The 17,386-nt window shown below is 53.9% G+C and overlaps 1 protein-coding gene across 1 annotated transcript in view; it reads right to left on the bottom strand.

Annotated features, from left to right (window-relative positions):
* LOC108865228 (Down syndrome cell adhesion molecule-like protein Dscam2) overlaps window positions 1-17,386 on the bottom strand; it is a 145,887-nt gene that overhangs the window by 62,955 nt on the left and 65,546 nt on the right. Inside the window, exon 8 of the mRNA XM_029113264.1 lies at window positions 2,777-2,935. Within this exon, the coding sequence (XP_028969097.1) occupies window positions 2,777-2,935 (159 nt within the window). The remainder of the gene's footprint in view (window positions 1-2,776; window positions 2,936-17,386) is intronic.

The raw sequence follows: 17,386 nt of genomic DNA on the forward strand, positions 1-17,386 counted from the left end.
CAGCCAGAGCATTTAGGGAGCACCTCTGTGAGCTCATTCCGAGCGAGCAGCGAGCTAACCTGCATAGGGACCGCCGATCGGGAGACGAAACGATGCCGAGATTGACTCGCTTCCGACTGACTGCAGAGAAAGAGGGGGGAGCATCTCGAGTTGGTGGGAAAGCTTGCTCGGCACATTCCAACGGGGGGGAAAGCTCGGAATACGTTCACCTCTAAAAGAATGAAGGTCACACCCTAAGGAGCATTGCGAACGCCTCTCTGGATTCGGGGGGAGAACGAATTGATCGGACCAAGCGAGATACTTCACGGAAGAATTTGAGGGAGGTTATGTGGAGCTCAACTACTCGAATCCAAGACTTCGGAATCGGCGCACCAGGGAGGGGGAAAGCGGGAGTACAAGACGGCCGAGTTAGGAACGCTGATGAAAAATGATTTCCGCCAAAAATTAAAGCGCAGTTAGAACTCTTCGTCACTGCCGCCGATGCGGCTGCTGCTAAATGGTGGAAGGCTGCTCCCCTCACCCGTTCGACTGGTGGGCAGGAGGCAACGAGCGCAGCAAAACGGCGACAGGGGAAGGGGACAGGGAAAGGCGGCGACTCATCGATTTCGAATAAATTTGTTGCATTCACGTAGCATTGAAGCACGGAACGGAGGGAGCAGGCAACGCGTTCGATCGGCCATTCTTTCGCCTCGACGGAGGGAATCGGGTAGGAAGAGAAAGGAGTGACGGCCCGAAACGAGAGCGAAGAAATAGCGAAAAAGAGCAGGGGTAGGGGGTCGATTGAAGGACGGGACGGTTCGCATCGGGTGGAATGAGGGGACAGAGACCTAGCTGAAGGGCACCGATACCGATGAAGGAAGCGATGAAGGGCACGTCTGCGGGCAAGGCAGGGGCGTCCCCACGGTGTCAGCGAGTCATTGAAATAAGGGTGGCGAGGGGAGGAAGGACAAACTAGGAAATCCGAAAGCGAGTGCAGGTAGGCTGCTTTTTTTAATGGGAAAATCGATCCCGTCAAATTTCGCGCCTGCCAACCCGATTTTTAACCGAGTGAGCGGAAACATTCCCGCGCCGCTTTTTTTTCCGACGCGCTCTTTCCCGATCGGTCGTTTATCTATTCATTCGACTATCCGTGCGTTCAAAACCGCGTCGAAGTGCGCTCGGAATGCTTCAGCGTCCCGCCATCGTGTTGCGACTGGGAAAATGTTTGTCGAGCATTCCAGCCACTCATTCCGGCCTCGAAGGGAATTCCTCCGGGTTCGAGCGTCTGTCGGAATCTGAGGAGCAATCGGATCATCGTGGATTGGAGAAAAACTCCACAAGAATCTTTGAGGGTAATCCTGGATCCGAATGAGTCCAGAGTGCTTCGATATAGAGGAGAGTATCTCGCGAGCTCGCGGTTCACACTACCGGAACGTGTCGGCCACCTTTCGGTGCACCGAGCATACGAGAAGTGGCGAGTCCCTACCGGAGCATCTGCTGTAGTTTCGATCCGCAGAATCAGACTTGTCGAACTGGACAACTCGGTGTCGGCCGGTGTTTTTTCGTGGATTCCGTCCCTGTTCATCGAGGTTCTCCCGCGGCGGAAATGAGAAAAACGACAAGGGGAGAATATAGCTTCCGAGTTCCGCCGCTGCTGCCGCTAAGCTCCGGACAAAGACAAACTCGAGGAATCTGAGCGTGAGATCTAAATCCTTCACGTGTGCGAAGCGCTGCTCATGCCGTTGAACTTCGTTTCTCCCGACCACTCCAATCGTTCCCGGCTCACGAGCTTCTCACGTGCTGTTGCCGCTCATGAATTCCGCGTGTACGAGCTGGACGGTTAGTTCTCGTTCACATTACCCCTCTATGTCCCCCTGTACTGCGGCCTAATCAGCCCGCAGGTACGTATCCATTGCCAAGATCGAAGTCTTCCGAGGAACAAGGCAACTCAAATCGGCGGAGAAAAGCCGCTCCCTCCGTTCTTGAGCAGACTCCTATCGAAGTTCGCTGGAAATCCATCGAGAATTCTCATGCTGCCGCTGAACGGGAGTGAGCAGACGAAGATTATGAATTACGGGTGCAACACGGTGATATTCCAAGTTTGAGGTGAGATCTGTCAGGATACCGTGGGGAGTTCTCCTGGTTCTCTGTTCTCGCAACACAGCAGCAGCAGCAGCAAAAGAGTCAGCGGGGTAGCGGAAAACTCCGCCACCCTGAGAACGGCACAAAGCGAAAGTTGCTTCAGCTGGAATGGCGGAACTGTTTGGTAGGTTCCTTGCACGGGCGGGAGTCGGGGCGGGAGCTCGCACGGTGTGAGAGTTTCATTAATTTTTTAGCGCAATTCAGTTAGTGGGAAGCTCGGGAGTGGATTACACAGCGACGCGCTTGGGAAGAGATAGGGTTCGGCAAGAAAGAAAACTAAAGAGAAAGAAATTTACTCCTGTTATTTTGCGAGTGTGCAGCAGACGCAGGAGCGGCGCCGGTAGCGGTGCCGATGATTACACGCTCAAGCCGCGATAGGAATCCGACAAATCCGGGAGTATTCAGTTATAAGCTCCCGTGTCCCGGCAAGGCATCTGATGAGAACTCGGTGAGGTTCAATCTCGCTCGTACGCCGGAACCGATCGGGTCCAGAGTCATCTGCGCGCTACCCGCTCCTTCGAACTCGTCTGTAGCTACCATTAAGCGAGAAGTATCCCCCTCACTCCCCTGCTCTGACGAAGATGTCTCATGCGGGCTGAGAGAGATTTGGTCTCGCTTTCGCTAAGGTTTCCTGTTATGCCTCGAAGAAACTCACCGACTACGTGGACATAAACATCTCGTGTGAAAACCTCTCCTTGTGCTCCCTGCACGATGCATCTATAAAGACCCTGATCTTCACGACGCACGTCCTGAATTAGGAGGTGTCCTGCCCTGGGAAGCCGATGACGGCTTCCTATACGCAGGATACGGCCTTCTGGAATAAAAAGATTTTTGGTCAGAGCCTGTTCTGCATTTATTGTTCTATCGTTCTCGCTGAGACATTCTGGCTAGAAACACTTCGGATTCGAATGGCTCCCGTCTTTCCGGATGGTTCCCCGTGATCAGATGATTCCCTCCCTACAATAATTGCTCTGTCATCGCATTTAGGAGACCTCATCCTATGGCGGGGGAAAAGGGGGGCAGAGTCGAGGTCCTCCACGAGCTTTCTCCACGATATATCTTTTTCCAGCATCGGGGTGAAGGGGGGGGGGAAGTGGAAGAAACTCTGAGGAATGAAGAGGATCCAGCATAGATAAACAAGAATCGAACACTCTCGACGAGCGAATTCCGCAGGAGCGAACCTCGGAGCCGGACGGTGAGCACGGAGCCCTAGGTCATCAATTGAAGGCAATCAATCAATAAGAATGGCCAAGCTTCATGCTCTCCGGTCAAAGGACAAACATTTCACAGGGTCGATTTGGTCACAACCGCCGTCGCGGCCGAACCGACCAGTGACGCCCGGCCCCGCATCGCAGGAAGGGTTGGGTTTTGGTGGCCGGGTCTTAAAATCGACGGTTCCCCGTCCCGAGCGCCGCTTTTTCAGGCCTGCGAGGGTGCCCGTCCGATGGGTGTTTGAGGAACGACAGGGGGAGTGGACGGGGAGACGGAGGCGGAATGTCGACGGGGTCGTGGGAAGCAAAAAAAAAGACGGAGCCGGGTCGCCGCCGCCGACGACGACAACGGCACCACAAATTGATCAGCGGTCGGTTGTTTGGTTGGACGTCGACCGGTTGGTCGTTCGACCGACCTCTAAACGAACAGTCGGAATTGAAGAACTTTCAATAACACGCCGCTAGCCCCGACAGACGGGAAGGATTCGACCGCCGTTACAACAGGCTCGCTCGCTCGCTGCGGAGCGAGCCGGGAAACAGAGTCCTCATCGACGAATCGTTCCCGAAAACAAGCCGGAGAAACAAGGGGGAGAAAAGCCACGCATAAATCATGTCATCGTTGAACAAAACGACCGCGAAGAGCGGCGTTCCGTCGAAGATCGTCCCACCTGCACGAACAGAATTCTACGTAGACGCGGACAGAAGGAATTGTGGAAGCGCGAACGGAGAGGATGGATAACGGCAGAATGAATGGAGCCGACAATAGAAGCCCTCTCAATGAGTGGCAGATCGCATCGACGCGGCAGTCGCATTTGGAGCCCATCTCATGACGGAGGGACGAAAGCAAGATTCTGACACCGTTCATTCCTTCATCGTGCGTCCGGATGTCGTCCTTTCTGCCCGCGCACTAGCATAGAAACATGGACGAATAGGGAGCTTTTCATTTCCTTCAACGTGAGCCTGAGATCCATGTCCTCGTGAAATTCCGAGATCACAACGAGGACGATCGGAAGGTCTCCCGGAGGCCCAGATCGCTCCGATGAGGAATAAGGATCAGGGTGCGGAATTTCCGAAACGACAAGGATCCTTATTCCGATTCCTGTGATGGTGGGCACAGCACGGGGTCTCCGACGCCGTCCTTACGAATGTCCCGGCATGAGATCTGCGACGGACTACTCATCTCGAGGAGGGAAAGAGTAATTCCACCGTTCCTGCGAGCAGAGGCCGGACCGCGGAAAGTGACCCGGCGAGCAAGTGCGAACAGGTTGATTCACGCCGTAGCTTTTTATGTGTTTATATTTATCTTGCAAATTGTACACGGAAAGCTCTTCTACTGCGTTGCTTGAAATGACCCCTAATAAAAATGGAACTACGCGCTGATAGCGACCAACCCGAGGCGTCGGAGAACAGTGAGTGAAGAGAAAAAACCATTTAGACCAGGCGGTCCGCGGGGATGGTGTGAACTGGAGAATGTCCGTCTACGCTATCTCGCAGTCTAGGAGAATGTAGATTTAATTTGTTCGCTTCGGAAGCGGGACCGAGGCGAGAACTCCGAGTCTGAGTGGGGGGGGAAGATAGAATGGGGCAGTTTCGGTTAGAGAAACTACACGAGGACAGGATAATGGGGAATGAGCTCGTGAACCTTACTCGTCCACCGTTTTTCCTTCCCTCGCTCATGCCTCCAGTTTCTCAACGCGGAGAAATTATATTATTATCATTTCTAGTCTGGGGAATTTCCTCACATCGGCTCCGACGTCGTTGTACGTCAGTTCTGTCCTCCGGATTCCGTCTTCCCTCAATCTCCACATATTTCCCACACCCCATAAGGCTTCGAATTCATTTGTCTCTTCTCTAGCCGTTGTCAAGTCTCGGACAAAGTCATCCGCGGGCTCGAGCGAGAGGCTCGTCCGAGAGGAAGTTCTCCCGAGTAACTATAGGCGGCAGAACAACTCACTCGAGCCTAGAAGCCCGAAACACGACGTGTGCTGTTTTCCGTTGGGCTTATCCGCCGCCGCGTCCTTTGACCTCAATGCTCTTCTCCCCTTGGTCGCAAACCATTTCGAGGATGCTGCGCTCGCGAGGCCTTAAGCCATTTGGAAGAGAGTTCGCGGGATGTCTCGGCCGCCTTCTCTCCCGGTGTTTCCGACGTCCCATGCATGGCCCCCTTTCCTTCACCGTGCCCTACTGTTCCCTATTTTGAAGTTCCATTCCGGCGACGAGTCCCACTTTTTCCTGACTGAGCACGCCAAAGCCTTCTTGGTTTGCGAACGGCTGTTCACATATTCATACGTTCTCTCTTCTTTTTCTCCCTCGGCAAGGCACAAGATATGTTCTCGGTTGCGGGCTCGGCCAGCCCCCCGCGGATCTTGGCCGCTCGGAGGAATTGTGGAAAAAGAGGGAAAACTCCGCTACGTTCACATGGATCATTCTAGAATCTCAACTCGCGAATGCTCGCCTTGCGCTCGCTCCTTAGACGGTCTCGTGACATGCCTTTCATTTGAGAGCCGCGCGTGTTTTCCGCCGTCCGGGTTTTTCACCGAGAGCGACTACGGGGGCCGTTTCATTCCTGCGAGAGTTCCCACGGAATCCTGAATCCCATTGTCCTCCTAATTCTTCGCCATATGCTCAGGAGACTGGCTCTGGAAAAGCTCCAATACTCTTAGGTGCCTGGTCTTATCTTTGATGCGAGTTTGGAACACTCTCGGGAGGAGGATCGGACGAAAACGCGGCGGCATTGGCTTCGTTCGTGGCTTCTGGTCGTTTACTTAAATTGAATCACAGCGCATTGTCCGACGAGCATGCGGCCCGCCGAGTCGAATCGGGCTGTCCGCGAACTCGGCTCATACGCAGTAGTTGGCTTTACGAGTCCGAATCGGCGTCCCTTTCAAAAATCTCCAACGAATGTCGTCACAGCCCCGTCGTCAGCGGGCTACGACCTTGAGCTAGCCAAGGAACGAGCGTTCGTATGTCGTGCGTATGTGCAGACCATCACATACGGACGTACATATGTTTCGATGAAGGGACCCATGACCGTGCGACCCGACGACGATTCCTCAAACCTGCAGTTTTCCTGATGGTTTTTCCTTGTTCGACCATTCGGAGCGGCGCAGTTTTTTTAGCGTGAGTCGACGAGAGCCTTCTCTCGACGCTTTTCGCTTGTCACGAGGTTGACGATTGCATGCCGAGAGCTTTGTTCCGCGCTCAAGACGATCGTCGCTGATGTGAGCCGACTCGTGTTCGAGGGTGAATATGTCTCGCTCGTGGAACATGTTCCCCTAGATCGACATGGGCCGAGCTCGATACCTGTCCCGCGGAATCGACCGGCTTGGCCACCGCGGGTTCCCCCCCCCCCTCGGACGTCGATCCCGTTCGTGAGCTCTTGTCGCGGCTCGGAATCGACGCGTCTCGACATTATGGAGCAAGCGGGTAGGCTCGCGCCGAAAGTTGTTTCTCTAGACTTCCACGCTCCCGAGCTGTCTCTGTGCCTACATCGAGTTACCCCTACCCGGAACCCGCTGAGCGAGTCCGAGAAGAGCTCCCAGAATCAGCAGTGGAAAAGGTTTTGCGGCACGGAGATCTCTTTTATAATCCGTGAAAATTACGGAATCTGACTCGACGCACATGAAAAGCGTGCCGAGCTCCCGATAAGCGGGATTACCTACCTGAGCCATAAATGTTCAGACGTGTGCCGAGCTCGGAAAAAGAGCTTCAATCTCAGCAGAGAGGGGAAATGAGACCGTTTTCGTTATTAAACATGCTGATGCTTGCGAAGGATTCCTCATTCGGTCATCCGGATATAAAGTTAGCTCAACTCCTCAAACATTATTCTCCGGACGGACTCGGTCAGTTCCATCGAGAGTTCGTCTCGCGTCGTACTCTGCCACGCGTTTTCTGGTACCTAAGCAAACAGCCTCCGTGCCGCAAGGACTTGTGACCGAAGAGCGCAAATTTCCCGCGGTGAGTTCTAGCCGATCAGACGGCCTTTGATGCCGTCATCGATGGGGAAAAGTAATGGAATTCTGCGACAATTCACGTCCGTTTTGCGTTCCGCGATTCTCTTGCTCCCTAGTCACGACTTCCGACCTACTACCTACTCCCCACATGTGGATGGAAAGCGCCAAGAAGATCGTGAATCGTGAGACTTGACATGCTGGGTGTCTCCGTCAAATACCCGTCAATGATGGTAGTCGAGAGCGGGACGCCTCCAGCGAATCCGAATATGCTGCTTAGGGCCAACAAGAGTCTCTCAGTTCTCGTTTACGTAAGAATCCGCAGGTTTGAGTGCAGATATCCTGAATGAAGCCTCCTCGAGTCATAGGAATAAGAAATCGGGATCCGCGTGAAAGATACGGCCCCTGCCCGCGTGAGCTATTCTCGTTCTTCGCTCTCGGTCGGACTTCGGCGTGAGCCTCCACGTAATTTGCGGCAGAGGCACGCAGATAATAATCAGTCCATGGATCAGTCGACCCCTTTCAGGAATGCGTGCCGCGCGCCAGATGCGCTGGGGCAGTGAAATGAAGCGAAATTCCCATTATTACCGGAAGTGTCGAACTGACCGACGGCAAACGGACAACCTACCTACCGACCACGGAACATTTGAATTCATTCTCTCTCTTCCGCTTCAGGACGACTCCGAATTTCTAGATCTGGATGCAGACCCCAGGGCACTGACGCGACGCCTCCCCGCATGTCAGAACAGAAGCAATTCGCTGCCTCTGCGTGACTTCAGGGATAAACTGGAGTTCCTCTCTGACGAGACAAGACGACGCGGCGCATCCGGAACGTGAAGAATTGCTTCGAATTCATCTCCACATTCAAATTGTACTCGGCCGACCAGCGTGTCATCACAGTACACGTACTCCAATCTCGCGTGGCGGTTACTCCGGATGAACGAACAGAAACGTCAGAGAAAGAACAAATAAAAACGAGCCTCCACATCCCGCAAAAGCGCCGACAACATTGAGCGAGGCATGTTCTGCCGATGTGGATAATCAGCGATTTTCGATGATGCCGGAGATACGCGCTTATTGGACAGACCCGACTTCATCGAAGACTGCGAATGCGAGGGACGCGGCGAGAGAGAAAGAAGGAGAGACAAAGATATAGTGGGAAGGTAAGAGGGAGATAGATACAGTGGCCGTCCGCCGTTTCGTTCGAGGGAGAGTTAACCGCGTGACTCCTGGGAGCGATAACTCCCGTAGCTTTGGGAAAACTTGTCGTGGCCACTCGTCTGGCGGCGGCTCCGAGCGACGATTGCCGCCGGAGTGCACGTTGAAGCCCAGAAGACAGTCTCCGGGAAGTTAGATGACTTATTAAACTCTTAAACGCGCCTGACGGCGGCAGAGGTTGTCATCGGCACGAATTGAGTCGACGGATCCCGGGATGTGCGGCGCTTCCCCGGTCTCCGCTAGAACATGTTGCAACATCCGATCCAAAGCGACAAGGATTCTCACGGGTATCGCTCACCGGAGTCAGAACGCTCCAAAGAAGACACAAGGTATTAAGGATTTCTGACCCGTCTCCTTCGAGGTGAAAATTTCACCTGTCATCTCGCCATCCTCTTCCCCAGCCACCTACTCTGTATCCCGCTCTGTCCGCGTCTAAGTGGATAGGACTGGACTGGCTCCCACATGCCCTCATACATCCGCGCGTAGCCACATCTCTCTGTGGTCATTTTTCATAAAATCTATCTCTCATCTCTTTCGCTGTGCAGACGCCCCTTCGAGGATGGATCTCCAGAGCCTAGACGGTAGCACGTTTCTTCCCTCGAGAAGAAGGAAAAATAAGAGGAGGAGGGAGCACGGAGAAGGAAGAGCGACGGCCGCATCCATTCCTTGGAGAGAGGATGACGCCAAGCAGTCAGCCATCCGGGCGGGCGAACTTGCGAGCGACCATCTCAAAGTGAAAGGAAGAAAATATCTTTGAGAGTCTAAGAATAGCAGTGCGTCGTCTTCGCTTCGATTCTTCTAAATGTTCGCCACATGCTGTGGACGAAATCATTTTCTTTCGGGAGAAGAAGCATTTCGGCCGAAATTGTGATCGTTTCCTCAGTGTTGGAGAATAATTCAGAAGTTCGACCGGGATCAATAATTTCCAGCTCGTGCGGAGGAACATGAAGTCATTCGCCTCTCAAGGTTCCTCGTTGATGAACTTCGATTCGTGTTCCCCGGAGCTACCCATCGATTTATGTACGTCGAATTTCCACAAGATTATTCAGCGTCACTTTATTGCTTGAGCTACCATTTTGCGGTGCGATGTATTCACAAATTCCTCTGTGGACTAATGAATAAATTAGGGCATAGGTAGATGAATCAGGGATCAAAAAATGAATCATCTCGGATCGATGGAGTCGCGGACGATGGGTTCATGTCTTCAAATATTGATTCATGTAAAAGCTGCATGGTACAGAGCTGCCTCGAAATTATTCGACACTCAATCGATTCCCTGAGATTAGCTGCCGGTCACGTTGTTGAATATGCGGACGATTTCAGAGGTATTTCACCTCGTCGAATTCGACCTGCACCACGGGAAGGGGGAGGGGCAATTTCAAGAGGTCACGAGCAACGTCGGTTCCATCGTCGGTCTATCGTCGCGTCCATCATGCTTACAATAAACCGAGTCCACCATCTCGATGAATTCGTCGCGGTTTTGACGGACGAGCTTATAGTTCCGCTCGAGCAGGAGTCTGATCGTATTTGGCAGAGGGGTTCGCCGCGGCGGGACACGATTCGCAGGTGTCGGGACTGTCGATCCGTCGGCACTGTTGTTTCTGTCAGATCCAGCGACGCCGTCGGTGGACTCAGGAAAGGTTCCGTTAGAGACGGCGCTTGAAGTCGACATCTGTAAAAGCTGTTGCGCCTGTTCGAGGAAGTCAACGGTTCTCGACGTCCTCACAGGACTCTCGGAGTGCCATTTAACAAAGCTAAGAACAATCTCGGAGAGCGGCACCTGCAGCTCCTCGAGTGAGAGCTTGTGCTTTATTAGAGCGTCCCAGAGCAGCCTGTGAGAACCAGAGCTCCCCCGAGCCATTGAAGTTATGAATGAACGCGCAGCACTGGCTCCCGCGCCGCTCGCCTGGAGCTCCGCCAAGAGCTCTCGAAGACATTCGAAATTCGACGTGAAAGCGTAAGCCCACAGGTCAGGCGTTCGGGGCCCGCCAGCCAGAGCATAAGAATGAGCGGGACGAGTGGAATAAGCGAGGGCCTCTTTCAGCAAGCTGCAGCTGGTTGCAGAGCGCAGTGACAGAGCGGTAACGTACGACGGCGTGAGTTCGTGGACGACAGCGGCGTCGTCGGTGCCGTACGTGTCGTTCCCGTAGGTGAAATTTTTAGTCTGCTCCGCGCGGCCGAGTTCGTAAGTCATGGAACGAAACTGTTTGAGATCCGCGTCGTCGCGCGCACTCGCGTACAGCTCGGGCGCATTTCGGTAAAGGCAGCGGAGTCGGCTCTCGACGACGGCGTCGTTGGCTGCCAACATCCGCAGGTAGGGTCCGTCTAAGAGCTTGTCCTCAATGTCCCTCATTAGGCTCTTCGAGGGTCTCGACAGGAAATGGCTTGTGTGCACCAGCAGAGGCAGGCCAGTTATGCCGGAACCTCTGTCGGCGAAATGGAGGTAGTCGAAAAGCAGAGCGATGTCTGGCCGCAAATTTTCGTCCAGACGCAGGAAATTGCTCAGCTTGTGGTAATACACTCGGTAATAACCGTACGGGGATTGATCCACGAGGATCGCCGCGGATTCGGGCGCGTCCTCGAGCGAGATCTCCGTTCGGGGCGCGTTGATCGTGACTCGGCGCGGCACGTCGCTCGTGGCGTTCGGTGCCACGACTCTGAATTTCAGAGGGATCGTCCAGTTCCCAGGGGGACATTCACGCCAGTCGTCCCCACCGTTTTCGCATTCCATGTGCTGGATGATCTCTAGCCGGGTCGTCGACGGCGTCATTGACGTATTTCCGCTGTCCGTTTGAGGAGGTAGCCGTCGCACACGCAGAACTGGAACGCCTGGCTGCTGCGCGAAGCTCTCGATGAATTGGCTGACTTGATGGAAGAACGCTCGGTGAGTACGTCTTTTTCCAGAGCCGAGCTCGGCGACACATTCTCGGAACTGTTCGACCCCGGCAGGGATTTCACAGTCGGCGTATCGGAACAGATACTTTCGAACGGCGCCGTTAAACGCAACGGTTCCGATCTGCTGCTCGAGCATTCGGAGCAGCGCTCCAAACTTGGCTCTGCTTTGTCCGCTGCAGTGGCCCACTTCGCTGCGATGGGAGCCGCGCTCGCAGTCCGAGCTCGACGTTTTCCCGGCCGCCGCCGCCGCCTCCAAATTCAACTGGAACTCTTCAACGTCTAGCGGGACGAGATTCCCCTCGGCAATAACGCCCAGTCTCAAAAGCATTTTCTTGGCGAGCGCTTCGACTAGGGCAACGTTGAAGTCGATCTGTTCCAGGCGCGCGTACGAACCGAAACTTGACAAACAGCCGATGTAACCAGACAGAGCGGCCGTTGAGAGCTGCTTCAACATAACGTATTCACACGATCTATCTGTCGATTTGTTCTGACATATGACTTTTTCCGAGAGCGCTATGAGTCCCGGTGCTGCAAAAATCCCGCTGCGCACGCTCTCCGGATAAGAGGGGAACTGTTTCGAAGTACTTCCCGCCGAAAAAGTCCTCGACTCCGGGAATCCGCCGGGAGCTCTGGTCCCGCCGGCAGTTGTGGCAGATGATGACGGCGGCGGCGACGACGACGACGGGAATAGAATCACGTCGACCTTGGTCACTTTGGCTTGAATCTCCCAGAAGGCGTGGATTAAATCAACGAATGAAGGCATTAGGTTCGCTGTCAGCTCTGCGGCGTGTCTCCGCATCCCGATAGCGTCGCCGTCTTCGCGAAGATAAAGCACTGCGATCTCGACCGGATCGCCATGCCGGATTTCGAGGGTCCGCTTGTGACCCTCTCGCGAGAAGATGTCAATTTCGCCGTCCGATCCCGAGCTGCTGGTCACGAATCGACGGAACTTGCCCAACGCCAGACCCAGCTCGGCCACGCTCAAGGGTGGAGTGTCTTCGAACTCGAATCGAGTCCATCGCTTGCCCACGTTCTTCGATATCTGTTTGGCATTCGATAAAACTTCTACGTTAAGCTGGCTGGAAACGGTCACGGACAGCGAGTACACGCTCCGCTCGTCGCGGTCGAGGCACGGGAAGATGGATCCACTTCCAGAGGTCGTGCCGAAATACAATTGATCCTTCTCGAGGGAAAATTGCGCCCGCTCGTTCGCAGCATCGATCACCGACGAGAAATTACATATCGACTCGTACTGCCCGGCTCGTATCCACGTGTTGAAGCGCATCCGACGGCGACTCTGCGCGAAATTAATTTTCACTCCGCTGGAGGTGTCGGTGAACGCACAGCTCACGTATCCCTTGTTAATTGCCGGCTGGAGCAGGGTGTCCACATCGACGCTGAGATTACTCCGCATTGAGCCGAAAATCCTCACAACATTGTTCAGACTGTCCGGCAGGAACTGCACGTCGAGATCTGTCCGAGAGATTTGCAATGAAGCGAACACGCTCGAAGCTGACGACACTAACACCGCGGCTTGAACCACCGACGACCACATCATAGTTCACTCGTCGACCCGGGGACCTGTCGGCCGCCCGCCCGTCCGCTTCCGAATCTCGCTTCCAGCAGAGCCAATCAACGCTCTCCGAACGGGACGTGGACCGGAAAATACGCGAAGCGCCCCGGTGGCGGCTGAAGCGGTCCCTGATTTTCCTTAGAGATGAGAATCGGGGATCTCCGGCTCAGCTCGGCTGAGTTGCGGGAACTCGAAAAGATGGCGCATCATCTTCCTCGAGGCGATAATCCTAATCTACGGATTCGAACGGGAAACGCCGGGGAACCGTTCCGAAATCACAAATCTCGCAGCTCTGGCACGGGGGTTTTGACGATGTCAGTCCAGTCGGACCTGTCCGCTCTCCACGAGTAGATCTCCGAGCAACTCCAGATTAGGAAAATTCCGGGGAGGAGCAGTCCGAGTTACGCACAACGCGAGCAGGAATCCGCAGCTTGCGAGAGAGATCGATTCCGCGAGAAGCGAAGCGTACGGTAAGTATTTCGGAAACGGAGAACACTGTAGTCCGCTCGAGGGTTACGCGCACCAATCAGATCGCCATGGTGGCTCGTTCCCTCGAGTTCTCATTTGTCTCAGAACTTCGAGTAATCTGACGGAACAGAAGCGCGAACAGAAGTTAGCTTCGTCATGGACGAAAGTCAGAAGACTCGCCGAACAGCAGCGAGCGAAGAAACCATCGACGCCGCCACAGAAACTGGTGGAGAAGGGAATCGCGCTTCCCCTGCTCTTGCTTGCTCGACTGTCTGCCCGCCGCCCGCCCGCCCGCTTGCTCACTCGCGGTTCATGGGTTTTTAAGAGACAGAACGATGAGGATGGTCGCTGCGGCGGAAAGACTCTTCGGAGTCATGAAATGAATGTTGGCTCGATGCTTCCAAACAACGGTTCGAAACGATCCGCCGGCTGCCTGGCTTGACGGCGGCCAATGACTGTTACGTAAAATAACGGTTGTTACTGAGCACTTGTTATAATGGTCCCCAAACAGATGTCGGAGCAACGAATTAGAGAGAACATCAAGGCGAAGATGATGGTCATGATTTTGCTGAGCGTTCTTCAGATTATGTTACCCTCTCAGGCAACAAGAGCGATTCCGCCCGTTCGAACAGCGGCGGGAAGATCTCGGGAAGCGTCTCAGTTTCATCCACGGATTCTTTGTGCGGAGAGTTTTTCCGCTGTTGTTGACCGGCTGATGGATGTACCGCGACGGATCCCTATCGCCTCCCGCCGATTTACATAATTCGCATTGTTCAGTCTGATCGGGAGCATACGGAGTTCGGTGTTTGCGATTCGCTCCAAATATTCAAGAAAGCGTCGGGCTGAATCTCCTCGATTATCATGCACTGGTGGTTCATCGGGTCGGCCCAACTCTTGGTTCCGTTTTCGAAGATCGACTTCAGAGGGAAACCGAAAGCATTCGTCACTCACTCTCAGTAAGGAGTTCTATCCCAAGGAACAAAGACCACTGATTGGGCGATCGACGGCCTGCGAAGTGACCGCGATGAAACACAGCGGTTCGTCTGAAATCCAGGCCCGAAAGGATCGCATGGGGCACGGTCTCCGTACACTCCGAGACACGCGACAGATGTTGATCGGATTTCCTTAGATCCGTCCAGAATATTCCCTCATTGAATTTTATCCCGAAAGCTACACCGCGAGCTGCCTCGAGCTTCCCCGGCTCATCCGAGACCCCACGACGCCGACACAGCTACGCGCGCATTCTCTCTGAGCGATCCGATCTGCTCGGTGCAGACATCCATGAATATTGCGGGCAAGAGCGGAAGAAACTGGAGACGTAAGACAGCAAATGGATGGGTAGAAAGCAATGAGATACTCACTCACAACAGCCCAAACACGCGGGCAGCTATGTCGTGAATCCGTCGGGGTCAACGCCCTGCCGTCAGAGGCGGCACATGCGGCATTTTTCTCTGCTGATTCTTCCTACAGAAGAATATCAACAACAACGACGACAACAACAACGAAAAGAACGCGGACACGACAGAAACGCGAACTCATTCCATCGGGTTCCCCACGCAAAGTAATTCCATTTATTTCAAAACAATAGTTCGCTTCTGACGTTGCGTTTCGGTCGTCGCGGGGAACATGCCGCGGGGCGGCGTCGCACCGCCTCTTCCTCCAACTCTGTCAGTGAGTGTGGCGCTCTGTCGGAATTTTCGCTCGTTTTTCCTATGGGATCGGAATGAGCTCGAATCGTCCCGGCAACGACGGGTCGAGTCACGTTAAGGTCCCAGGCAGCTGCGTTATGGAGCGGTCCCCATCACGAGATTTGCATTTTCCAGCATCGAGAGCGCACGGAAAACCCGATGTCATCGAGCGGTTCTGAAATCTCCGAAAGAGCCTCCACCAGCTCGGAATTGTCTCCAAGGTGGGGGTTACCGCCGCCGCTCTCCCGCTCCGTCAGTTCCGCTGGAGACTGTTCCCAATCGGACCATGTGTTGAGATCGGCGATCGTCATTTGGGTCCGAATGATGGAATCCCGCAGTTCAATCATCTCCGTTCGCGCCGTAATGGCTCCCGATTGATCAATCAAATAATGAAATTCTGAGAAACAGAGTGAATTGAATGAAATAGGAAAATTCGTCGTGGAATCATCCGATGTCCCCCATTCAAACTGAATCGGAAAACAAATTTATTAAAAAAGTCCGCGTACCGTGGCAATACGAGATCTGTGGGAGTGTCGGGTCTTTCGGGAGCCAAAGCCACAACAAACGACACAACTCTGTCCGCGCAGTTCTCGACGGCACGACGAACAAGGACGGCAACGAGAGCAAGCGTTCGAAGGATGGAAGCGAGTGAGAGTGTGTGATAACAAGGGTTAATTTCAGAAAGTGACCCCTTGTGGTTTAGAACATGGGAATTCCCCTGGGGCGCTTCGGGTTGGGACTTTGGGAGCGCTGTTTCGCAGACGGAACCCCCAACGGTTGCCCTCTCTCGCCCCAAGCTTCGAATTTTCCTCAGTACAGCAGTCTGTGTCCCGTCTTCGGTCCCTTCGGCCCCGCTTCAAGCCGGCCGTCGGGCGCCTCAGCGTGTCTTCTGTCTCACTCGACGTTCCTTCCTCCCCCTCCCGATGCTACCGCCCTACCCCAAAGTCAGTTTGTCTGTGCACCGCTCCAATGACATTGCCTCCAGCCGCAAAAACACTCTATCCCCTAATCAGCGCATACTTAATCAAAGTGCTCGCCGTTCGTGGGGACAGCCTTCTTCCGACAATCTGGAGATAGAATTCCTTCACAAAAATTTCACGCTGTTTCATTTTGTCCGATATGTGGCCCAGCGTTCGAATGAGCCCGAGAGCTTGTCCGACGCGCTTCCAATCCGCTGAACCAGGAGCTCGGATCGCAACGTACACAGATACGTTCGAGTCATTTTTCTGTTGGTAGACCCAGACAGTCTCCCTTCTGTGGGCATTTTTACCCTCTCGCTCTTTTGACGAAGGAATCTGCGGAAGCTCTGAGGAAGATGATTATTTCTTCGTACGCTTGCCGATCACTACCGACGATTCGACCGAGCAAGTGCCTCAAGAAGTTCTCCTTCCCCACCAAACCGATGACTTCATTTGAATCGAATGGCTGGTGATGGTTTGTCTCCCCCACACTTTCTTTGCTGCTAAGCGGCTTACTCTCCAATGATGTGGTTTGCGATACCTCGTCTCGCGTCTCTCTCGCTCGGCTTTCAGTCAGTCAGGGTTCCCATCTTTTCCGACCATGATTCCCACCGCAGCGCAACCCAGTGTTGGTGGTCTTTTCTCCAATAATTCGAACGACCAGTGCTCATCGGATTATGGTCACAGCTCCCTTTCAAAGCCTCTTCCTCGGCTTCCCTCCGCCGCGCCAATCAATTTTGTCGCTGTCCACTTTTTACTCCACTACACTCGGGCTCCGAGTCGGTGGACTCCCTGCTCGAACTAATTATCGGGCTTGTCCTTGTACCTGTAACATTGATGAGCCATTTTCGAATGTGGCAACATCTATCAGCGAGCGTCTTCGGCGACTGGCACAATTGAGCCGAGTGTGCGACGGAACGCTTGCCGGTATCTGCGCGGACGGGGGCATTGACGGATACGGGAGAGACATGCGACTAACGTCACGACATAACGATGTTCTCCGTGACAAGGTTCTCGTTAGCTCGCCGTCCAACAACACCGTCATGAAATCGGTGCGTGTTACGTGGATTGATACCAGTGCGGGAAAGTCTACGATACCGAACGCCGTTCGTTCGCAAAGGCGAGGCGAGCGAACGTTATAAGAACGAGGGAAAATACATTCCGTGAAGAACGAGATGTTTATGGCCCTCGACCGATTCGAGACGGAATTTCACTCGTAATTCCGAACTTTTGAATGGTTCCCCACATTAGTTATACGAGGCAGTCTTGAAAATACGTGCAATGAGCCTTTGGTATGTGGAAA

This window comes from Galendromus occidentalis, unplaced genomic scaffold (genome assembly GCF_000255335.2).
Source record: "Galendromus occidentalis unplaced genomic scaffold, Mocc_1.1 scf7180000076500, whole genome shotgun sequence".
In the NCBI taxonomy this organism is placed as follows: Eukaryota; Metazoa; Arthropoda; class Arachnida; order Mesostigmata; family Phytoseiidae; genus Galendromus; species Galendromus occidentalis.